Source organism: Mustela putorius, unplaced genomic scaffold, assembly GCF_011764305.1.
Source record: "Mustela putorius furo isolate JIRA1106 unplaced genomic scaffold, ASM1176430v1.1 tig00003869_pilon_pilon_pilon, whole genome shotgun sequence".
In the NCBI taxonomy this organism is placed as follows: domain Eukaryota; kingdom Metazoa; phylum Chordata; class Mammalia; order Carnivora; family Mustelidae; genus Mustela; species Mustela putorius.
In genome coordinates this window covers 30,462,665-30,473,319 of record NW_025422021.1, presented here as the reverse complement: position 1 = coordinate 30,473,319, position 10,655 = coordinate 30,462,665, and the positions used below count along the sequence as shown (strand labels likewise).

The following is a 10,655-nucleotide window of genomic DNA, read 5'->3' as shown; positions in this document are numbered from 1 at the left end:
CCTGGGCTTCCCTCTGTCCCCTCCCCAGCTCCCCCGGGGACCTGAAGACCTGTCAAGTTTGTCATCTCCCCATGGACAGCATAGGATATCTTCATTTTCCCAGAGCCCTGTTTTCCCTTTGAAGTCCTCTCGTAACTGAGTGGACCTGAGTTCTCTCCTCAGTGAGTCACACGTGGAAACTGCACCAGGTAAGCTGTCGCACAAAGGAAACTTTATTTGCTCCAAATAAGGAGATCCCAGGGAATACGTTCCAGAGCCGTGACTCCCTGAGCAAGGGAGGATGGAGTCCTTGTGTTTAGGGTTAGGATGAATCTTCAGAAAGAGGAGCCTTGTCACTATATGCAGAGGTGGGCACAAGGTCATGCCTGCCCCTTGAGGAAGGACTAGTGCTCCTCCTTGGGCAGAGGTCTTAGTGTCATAATGAGGTCAGGGTATCAGTCGGCCACTCTGCAGTCCATGTGCGCAGGCGTGAGTCCGTGAGTCAGGGGCTGAGCTCCCACTGGCCCAGGTGGTCCAGGCAATTGTTATTGCCCAAGGTTGGGGGGCAGCAGGTGGGGGGCAGTTTCAGCAACCTTTACAGGATGCTTTACCTGTCGGGTTTTGGCCTGAGTTAGAGATCAGTTGGAAAGAAGAGCTTCAGGAAAAACGTGGGATGAAGGTCAGTGGGTACAAGCAGGTGGACAGTAAAGGTCAGGTCTTGGGGTCTAATTGTGCAGGGTCCTGCTGTGCAGGTGGGGCCCAGGGAACCCCTGAGGGGGAAGGTCCTCTTCACTGATCGGGCTGGGATGCTGAGGGCTCCCCGGAGGCGCTGGCCTGGACAGTGGTCACCAGGCTGTGGTCATCGGTGAAAGCCGGCAGGAGCACTGACAAGGCGGCTGGTGCTAGGAAAGCGGGTGTGGTGCTGCTCCACCCCCAGGCTGCGCTGGCTGCCTAGCATGGACATGGGCCAGAGCCGAGGGAGAGCCAAAGGGGCTGGCATCCAGGCTGTGGTGGGAAGGTCGCAGAACCTCACCGAGAGTCTGATGGCTCACTGGGGTTTTTGTGGGAGGCTGTCTCTGGAGGAGGCTTGGGGACAGGGAGATCTGTATGCCCCTTGCTGCAGGCTGCCTCCGCACAGCCTTGTGGGATGGTGAGCTCCCAGATCCAAGCACTGCAGGGTGGACAGAGGAGCCCTGTGTGGCCCTGGTCGGGCCTTCCCCAGTGTGGCCCGGCACCACCCCTCTCCTCACTGCACTAAAGCCACACAGCTGGTGGGGGTGGGGGGTCCGAGCCTGGGTCCTGACGCAGCCCTGGGACCCTGCCAGCTCCGGCTTTGGCCCACACAGCCGGCCAGCTCTTGTCTCCACCCTGCTCCCTGGGTTGGAGAAGCAGGCACTCCTGCCGTTGCCCCACAGCCGTTCTGCAGCCTCCCCGTGGTGCCCGGTGAGTTCCCTCCCCGCTCACCTGAACCCCAGCCCCTGAGGGCCAGAAATAGGCTCCTCCGTCCTCCTGGCCGCCCTTCCTTGGGCCGAGGGCAGGGTCCGTGCATGGAAGGCTGACTGGTCAGATGCTCTTCACGGATGCCCCGCCTGGGATCACTGCCTGGTCCAAGCAGCAGGGGTGCCCAAGGGCCCAGGGATTGATTAAGAGGCTGGGAGAGGTACACTGGGCTGGGGCTCAGAGCGGGGGGCCTGACCCGGCCTGTGGAAGCTGACGGGTGTGTGGGCCCTGCTCCATGAGGCCCGAGCTTTGCAACTGAGTTCTGGCCCCTCACCTGGCACAGGTCACTCAGGTCAGACTTGAGACCCTTCCCAAAGTGACAGACCTGGGGACCCCTCTGCCCAACTTGTATGCAAAGCCCTTTGCTCTTCATACGCGTGCTTTTAAGTGCCCTGCGGCAGGCTGGGATCCTACCGGAGGACAGGGGCTGTGCTCCTCTGGGGGTGTGGGTGGGGACCTGGGCTGTCCAGAAGCCCTGACAAGATGTTGGGACACAGCCGTCCTATCCTGGTCAAGCCAAATCCTTGGACCCTAACGATTTGGCCAAACTGGTCCAGTTGCCCATGAGGCTCTGCTTTGCCTCTTAGATTGAGAGGTTCTCTCCAGGACTTTGGGGCTCTGCAGAGACCTGGGCCCTAGGCAAGGACAGCGTGGGATGCCCTCATCCTGCTTGGGCAGGCAGCAGAGTGAGCAGCGGTTCTGGGCAACCTCACAGTCCAGGTGGTCTCTGGCCCAGTGGAGGAAGCCAAGTGCAAAGAATGTGCCCTTGTGTCCATTCAGCCTGGAGGGACACGTGCCACTGACACCTGCTTCCTGCTGGGGCACAATTGCCCTTTGAAGGCAGAGTGGGCGTGGGGCCCAGGGGCTTCCAGACACAGGAAGTTGCTCTCACAGCCCCCAGGCCTGAGATTGGCAGGGGGCCTGCTGGGCTCAACGGGCGATGGAGCAGGCCACGGCGCTGCCCATGAGAGCCTTTCAGGAGCAGGTGGCCTTGGGCAGAGGTGGGCTGAGGTGAGGTGTCTGTGTTTTGGGGCCGCCGGCTGAGCCAGCCAGCGTGACCTCCCATGCGTCTGAGCGAGACCACTCTTGTTTAGGGTGTTCTTCCTATCACGGGTCAACCCCTTTCCATCCCTTCTCCTCAGATGTGTCCGGGCCATGCCCTGTGTGCAGCGGCTTGACCCTCTGAGAGCGGTGCTACCAAGTGGGATATGGGGCTTCGTGCTCTCCCCCCTCCTCCCACTCTCTCCTCCCCTTGGTGCGGAGCGCTGACCAGCATGTGGCTGTGGGCTCTGGCTGCTCCAAGTCTGGCTCTGCCTGCCGGCCCCAGATCCCGATCGTGTTCCCTCCCTCACTTGCATCCCTGTGGGGGGCCGGGTCAGCCCATGGTTGCCTTTGTGCAAATCAGAGAAAGAAACCCCCCTCTGGGAGATCGCAGACCCCTGGTGCACACCAGATATACCCCTTCATGGCCTCACTTGGGAGCACACTCCCGGGAGGAAGGCTACTTGCAGAAAGGCTGCCCTTGGTCATTCCCCCGCACCCCTACAGGAGCCCCAACTTGTGGTAAAGGGGCCAGGTGACCGGCCAAGGTCAGGGAGCCGGGCGGTGCAGCGCCGGACGCAGGGACAGAAGTCGGGAACAGGACTGCAGCGAGGACAGCCCTCTTTGTCCTTGCTGAGTCCCTCCCCGGGTCCTTCCAGCCAGGGTCGGCCTGGTGCCTGGAATGTGGCCTCCTCTTTGCCCTTCTCCCCTCCCCTCTTAGCCTTTGCTCCAGGAGGCCCCCAGGCTCGGCACACCCTCCCCAGCCTGGCTTCCCACCTCTGTGAGCAGCCGCTTGTCGGGCCTCAGACATGGCGGGTGCAGATCTTCCTCCTGTCATTGTGGGGAGCAGCTTCTTCCCAAGGGTACCCCCAGTGCAGGCTGGAGCTGGCTGGGCCCCCTTTCTGCCAGGAGGGGGTGGGGTAGGACAGCAGGGCGGTGACCTCTTTGGCCTCCTCAGGGTCCTGCTCACTGCCCCTCCAGCCTGCACAGCCTCTAACTCCCTTGAGGCACATGTGGGAGCCATTTGGGGCACCCTGCGGGTGGGGTGGCTCTGCTGGACCTCCCATAACTCCCAGCTTGGCTCAGGAGCCCAAGGAGCAGGGTGGCTGGTTCCCTGCACCTGCAGACATCCTGCTCGGACTTGGACTTCAGGCCCCTTCTCAGCAGGACACCCACTGCGCCCCCCACAGCCTTCAGCAGGCCACTCCCTCCACCCCGCCCCCATCCATCCTGGCCACTCCCGAGAATCCCAGAGCCCCCCAGGTCTGAGAAGGGTGGGGGCAGCAGCTGGGGCGCCTTCTCCAAGAAGCCTGTGTCTGAGTGTGTGGAATGCAAGCGTCTTTCTGTCTCCCAGGGCCGTGGTGAATGCGCGTGCGTCTGTGTGTGCCTCTCTGTTCAGTGCTTAAGTCTCTCCTTGTTTCATTTTCTGTGTATCTGGTGTGTCTGTTTGTGTCTCCCTGCTGCCTGTGGTCGTGGGACCCTTATTTGGGGAAACTGAACCCCGGCTTGTGCCCCCCAGAACATGGGGGCCCCACATGTCCCCGAGCGGACTGTGCTCTTCCAGCGCGAGAGGAGTGGTCTGACGTACCGTGTGCCCGCGCTGCTGTCTGTGCCCCCTGTGCCCACCCTACTGGCCTTTGCAGAGCAGCGGCTCAGCCCTGATGATGCCCATGCCCACCGCCTGGTGCAAAGGAGCGGCACGCTGGCCGGGAGCTCCGTGAGGGTGAGTGTAGGGCACCTATGGCGGGCAGGACTCGGGCAGGGCACCGCCCGGCGCACAGGTAAACTGAGGCTGCCTGCCCTCCCTTCCTCCCTCCCTCCGCCGGGCAGTGGGGTGCCATGCGCGTGCTGGCGACGGCGGCCTTGGAGGAGCACCGGTCCATGAACCCCTGCCCCGTGCATGATGCCCACACGGCTACCATCTTCCTCTTCTTCATCGCGGTGCGGGGCCGCACGCCCGAGGCCACGCAGATCGCCACCGGCAGGAATGCCGCTCGCCTCTGCTGCGTGACCAGCCGGGACGCGGGGCACAGCTGGGGCGCGGCCAGGGACCTCACGGAGGAGGCGGTGGGCGGCGCAGAGCAGGGTAGGTGGGGTGTGGGTAGGGGGCTGTGATGTTCATAGGGTGGTGGGGAGCAGGGTGGGATGCACCTGGGCTTGTCTGCACTGGGCTAGGGGGCCCGCAGAGTGGCCGGTGGGGTCTCATGGGGAGGTGTCTGCACAGTGGTCTGGGGGGTCCACACTGGGTTGGGGGTCCAAACGATGGGGGGCGGGGGAAGGGTCCAGCTGCAGGTCAGGGGGCTACCTACAATGGCTCCCAGCCTAAGGACCACTCCCACTGTTTCCTGGGGCTGCCACCCCCTCCCCTGAACCCCTCAGTCCTAGAGATGGGTGCTGGTTACCTCCCTAGGCCTGGAGAGCAGGCTCATCTAACTGAGACTGTCTCTGTCTGAGCGCTGAGTTCCCTCCCTCCTCCCAACTCCACGGCTGCCTCACCTCCTTTACCACTTGCCCTCTGCCTTCTAACCCGGGGATGTCCAGCTTAGGGATCAGGTCTGTGCATGTTGCCTGACCCTAAAGCTTTTCCTCCACTCCTTCTGCCCCTTCCTTAAAGGCCTGACCACCAACTGCCCTCTGAGGCCACCCCAACCCTGCCATGGGGACACTGACCTAGGGGTCACCCTGACCCTTGTAGATAGGATCTAAGCTGAGAGGTGTGGCAGGTTCTGAGGCTTGAACAGGACATACAGAGCTGGTCTAGAGAGCGATCTGCTCCCGTGGAACCCATTCCATGGGATTCAGGCTCAGGGCTCGACCCCACCCTGAAGGTCTGCATAGCCCCTGCCCTTGGCTGCCCCGCTGTCTGGACAGCACTGTTGTTGACTGTCCATCCACACTCCGGGACTGGCTACCTGCTCACAAGCTGAGAACTTAGCCAAGTAGCCTGCCTGGGCTCCTGGCTCCTGCTGATGCTGGAGAGAGGCTTGTCTGGCCCCTGACGATCTAGAGCGGCCAGCAGGAGTGGAGGGCAGGGACACACGGTCGGTGGGGGCTTCCTCATGAGCCGTCCCTCAATCTGAGGCACTGGCTGTGGATCCTCCCCAACTCCCTGGGGTGGGTGGTGGTGCCAGGCTGCGGCCACGGCCGTCTCCTGGCTGGGATGGCCGGCAGCCCCTCTCCTCCACAGACTGGGCCACATTTGCCGTCGGCCCTGGCCACGGCATCCAGCTGCGTTCCGGCCGCCTCCTGGTGCCGGCCTACACCTACCGCGTGGACCGGAGGGAATGCTTCGGCAGGATCTGCAGGACCAGCCCCCATGCCTTCACCTTCTACAGTGACGACCACGGTCGCACCTGGCATCGTGGAGGCCTTGTGCCCAACCTTCGCTCGGGCGAGTGCCAGCTGGCTGCGCTGGACGGTGGGCAGGCGGGTGGCCTCCTCTACTGCAACGCCCGGAGTCCCCTGGGCAGCCGCGTGGAGGCATTCAGTACAGATGAGGGTGCTTCCTTCCTGCCCGGGGAGCTCGTGCCGGCACTGGCTGAGACCTCCTGGGGCTGCCAAGGCAGCATCCTGGGCTTCCCTGGCCCGCTCCACTCTCTAAGGGTTGAGAGATGGTCGGCAGATGCCAGGAACCACCCCCAGTCCCCATGCCTCTGTCCCAGAGTCCGGCAACCCTCAGAGGAGGGTATTACAGACACCCAAGGGGACCAAGGGCTCAGCGGGATGGAGGGATGTAGGTCCAGCCCTCAGGAGCCTGGCCTGGGGCCTGGGCTCAGTGGGACCAGGGGCCCCTGGGCCCCAAGACTCCCTTGGCTCCCTGCTACCCTGTCTCAGAGCCCCACCTGGCTCCTGTATTCCCACCCGGTGGGACGCAGGGCTCGGCTGCACATGGGAATCCATTTGAGCCGGTCCCCCCTGGACCCCCACAGCTGGACGGAGCCCTGGGTGATCTACGAGGGCCCCAGTGGCTACTCTGACCTGGCCTCCATCGGTCCCACCCTCAAGGGAGCCCTGACCTTTGCTTGTCTGTATGAGAGTGGGGCCAGGGTCTCCTACGAGGAGATCTCCTTCTGCATGTTCTCCCTCGCTGAGGTCCTGCAGAATGTGCCGGCAGGCCCCAAACCTCGCAGCCTCGGGGGTAAGCCTCAGGAGCGCTGCCGGCCTTCCTGATGGGCCCTCTCGCCAGACCCATTTGTATGTCTCTAACACTGTGCTTTGAAATATGACGCAAAAGCAGACAGACCTAGAGGAGAAAATAGAGCCATAGTTGTAGTGGAAAATTTTAGACCGATAGAGCAAACGGACAAAGTCAGTGAGGATACAAAAGATATGGTCAGGCTGATGGGCAGACCGTACTAAATGGACACACAGAGAACCCAGCAGGAGATAACCACGTTCAAATACACCTGTTTACACCTGTTCAAATACACCCAGGTGTAAAAACTGACATCATGCTGGATCATGAATTCAAGTCTCTACAAGACTTTGAAGGATTGACAATTACAGTGAAACTGAGCTAGAAATAAATGCGAATGGAAAGGAAATCTTCCTTGTGAAGATTTCTGAAAATTGAGAAACATGATTCTGAATTGCTCCTGGCCCAAAGAAGCAGGTCTGGTGAAAGTGAGGAAAGAGTCTGAAAATAATTACGTGAACACTGCACGCACTGTGCGAGAGGGGCTGAAGCGAGGGCCGCCGCCGCCCCACCGTAGCGGGGGCAGGAAACTGAATCCAAAGGGGAGGACAAGGAAGAGAACAATCATGAGCAAACCTAGAGGGATAGGAAAAATCATATGGTAGAGGGAATAAAGAGAGCCAAAGCCAGGTTTTTAGAAAACTGATTAAGCTGATAATCTTGTTGAGACTGGTGATAGAAAAAGAGAACTGTGAATAAGCCGCATCAGGAATGGGAGAGGGTGTGCGGGGCTCCTCCAGATGTTCAAAGATTTCAAGAAGATATTAGGAACCTTTTTATGCCAATACACTTAAAAATTTAGACAAGATGCACAATTCCTGGAAAAATACAACTTATGAAAGAAGAAATAGAAAATTGGAAAAACCCTATTAAAGACCCCAAATCCCTCACTGAAAGTCTGCACACTAGGAGAGGAGAGTTTTGGGTGGCCCAGCTTCCCCGTGAATTCTGCCGGGAGTCTCAGGACCATCCGTGCTGGTTTACTGGGTAGATTCCCGTGTGGGAAGCTGTCTCTCCAGTCTTCCAAAGTGGTGGTACCATCTGTAGATTTTTTTGGTGAGTGTCTGTTTAGAGCTTTGCCTCTTTTTCAGTTGGGCTGTTTGTCTTCTCACTGTTGAGTTTAAGAGTTGTTTGTGTATTTTGGCAACTGAGAGTATGGAAAAATGCTCCATATCCTGTGTCAGGGGAAGGTCCTGCGGCTCACTTAGCAGAATGGGCAGGATCTGGAGCGCTGCCAGCACCACCTGCTGGCGAGGGTGGGGACGTCCTGGCAGGACTGTCCCTCCCGCGGGCAGAGGGCGGGACAGGGTAGCCACCAGGAACAGTTTGGTGGTTTCTTATCAACAACCACCTCTTATCATAGGATGTGGCAGTTGGGGTCATTGGTGCTTATCCAGATGAACTGGAAACTCATGTCCACACAGAAACCTGCACATGGGTGTGCATAGTGACTTCATTCGTCATTGCCGGACCTTGCAAGAAATCCGGATGTCCTTTGGAAGATGAGCGGACAAGCTGTGGTCCGTCCAGACAGAGAAGACATGGAGAACCCTGAACTGTGTACCACTGAGTGGAAGTGTGCCCTGTGACCCCATATGACAAGAGACGGGTGGTTGCCAGAGTTTGTGGGGAGGAGAGATAAACAGGTGGGGTGTAGAGGACTCCTAGGGCCGTGGGATGACGCTATGTGATGCTCTCATGGTGGGGACGTGTCACTGTGCATTTGTCCAAACCTCAGGGTGTGTGTCACCGAGATGAAGCTCTGAGTGAGCCAGGACTTCGGTTGATAATTCTGTATCGCCGTTGAAATCATCAGTTACAACATTGTACCCCATTAACAGGGGATGTGACCCCAGGGGAAATTGTGTGTCCAGCTTGACCTTGGATTCCTCACTGAAGGTGGCCAGCTCTTGGCTCCAGCTCTGTAGACCAGGAAAGGGTAGCCCAGGTCGTGGGAGGGCTCGTCCTCCTGGGCAGAGGGGCTCCAAGTGCAGGGCTCAGGTGGGCCCTGGCTGTGAGGGCGGCCACATGCCATATGCTCTGGGTTCCCTGCCTCGGGCCTCATTTGAAAAGCCCAGGCTCACCCCCCCTCCCTGTTCCTGCCACCACCGCCAGTGAGATGCATGGGGCTGGCAGGGAGGGACCTGCTGGGCGGGCGTGGGTGGGGGTGGGCGAGATGCCCCAGCCTGGGTCGTTGACACATGGGGCTGGGGCAGAGCAGGGGATGGAAAAAGTGAGTGGAGGCGGGCTGCAGAGGCCGTGTTCCGGGAAGGTGAGCAGCAAAGTGCTGACTGTGCCTGGCTCGCTGGCTTCTCATCGGAGCCTCGCTGCTGCCAGTGGGTGGCCCGGCCGGTGGCTTGGCGAGGCCACTGCTTCCTGCCCTCTCTGCTGTGTGTGTTTTGTCTTTTTTTTTTCAAGATAATGATCTCATTTGTTTAAAAACATATTCAAAATGTGTTAATTTGATTTTTACTTTTAATTTTGGTATTTTTTTATGCTTAAAGTGCTCCCTGGTCTTTTGATGGGACGCCAACTCGGTTCCTTGCAGGGGCAGTGAGTTGCCCATACCCCACACTGACTAGCATGGGCCGAGGTCCCAGGGACTCTCTTCACTCAGAGCCTGTGTCGGGCCCTCCTGCTCCGGCCACCTGCCCTGGGACCTCCCGGGCACCTGGCTCACCCCCGGGCGTTATTTCACAGGTGGGATTTGTGGGTCAAATGGCAAATGCTTGGCTAACGCCTGGCTAGTGTAAGTTCTCCAGTGTGGCCATCCCGCCCGCCACACTCCGGTGCTCTAGGGGCCTTAGTCCCTGAATCCTCGCCAGTGATGTGGAGGATGGTTCAGTGTTGCCTGCGGACAGGATCCCTATAGTCTGCATTTTCCTTATGAGTGAATGGAACAGCTTTTGTTGCTGAAGGGATGTGTACATCCATACATGGAGTGCACATATGTATAGTGTTTTTGGTTTGTGTGGTACGTGTGCATCTGAGTACACACGTTTGTGTACATGTGCGTATATGCACACGTGCGTGCCCATGAGTATGGTTGTATCATGCACATGTACGTGTGCTCATTCATGTGTATGTGTATGTGTGCATGTACATACATTTGTGCATGCATGTACACGTGCATGTGTGTATACATGTGCATGTGTACATTCACGTGTGCATAGCTAGGAAGTGCCTCATCATAGCTTCTCTCCACTTTCCCACTGTTCCTTTGACCTCGCCCTTTCCGTGTTTTAGATGATCTCTATCTAATTGGAGTATTAACCTTTTGTGTAATATCATCAATACTTTCCCTTAGTTTGCTTTGACACTTCTCTTTGCCACATTAAAGCATTTCCTCCAATTTGTAGAATGGAATGTCTCCATCTTCTCTTTCATGACACTGTGAATTCTAGCCAGCATCAGGAAGGTCTTCTGCTCTCGGGTGAGGAACTCACCCCTGCCTTCCAGCCTCAGGGTTTCTGTTTTACACTTACATTTGGGATGCGTGCAAGTGCAAGGCAGGAGGAGGGGATTTGCCTGATACTTTTTATTCGTGCTATAAACACCACTTCCCACTGCCTCTGTCTTTGTCCCCTAACGGCCGTCCTCTGGTGTGTGTGCCACCATCCGTCGATAGTTGCAGGTCTGATAAAGCTGCTGTCTTTCACTTTCTTTTCTTGGTTTCCTTGGCTCTTGCCTGCTTGTTTGTTTCTCCGTGTGAACTTCAGTTGCAGAGATGTGGGCTTCTATTGGGACCGTGTTACCGCTACGGTTAACGTGGCCTCTGAACGGCGCCAAGTGTTCCTGCCACGGGGGTGTTCCGCCCTTGCACCCAAGCTGTCCTGTGGGGTCACACATTTCTCATAAAACCGATGCCTCGGGCATTTGATCTCTGTTGCTGTTGTCAATAGAAGATCTTGGCCACTTTTTCTTCTGACTGCTTATTGTT

General features: G+C 58.2%; 1 protein-coding gene across 1 annotated transcript; it reads left to right on the top strand.

Annotated features, from left to right (window-relative positions):
• The first annotated feature begins 3,354 nt into the window (after window positions 1-3,354).
• NEU4 (neuraminidase 4) lies at window positions 3,355-10,553 on the top strand. Its single transcript, XM_004743815.3, has 3 exons — window positions 3,355-4,243; window positions 4,351-4,606; window positions 5,708-10,553. Exons 1-3 carry the CDS (start codon window positions 4,043-4,045, stop codon window positions 6,688-6,690), a joined length of 1,440 nt encoding a protein of 479 aa, XP_004743872.3. The 5' UTR covers window positions 3,355-4,042; the 3' UTR covers window positions 6,691-10,553.
• Window positions 10,554-10,655: the final 102 nt, after the last annotated feature.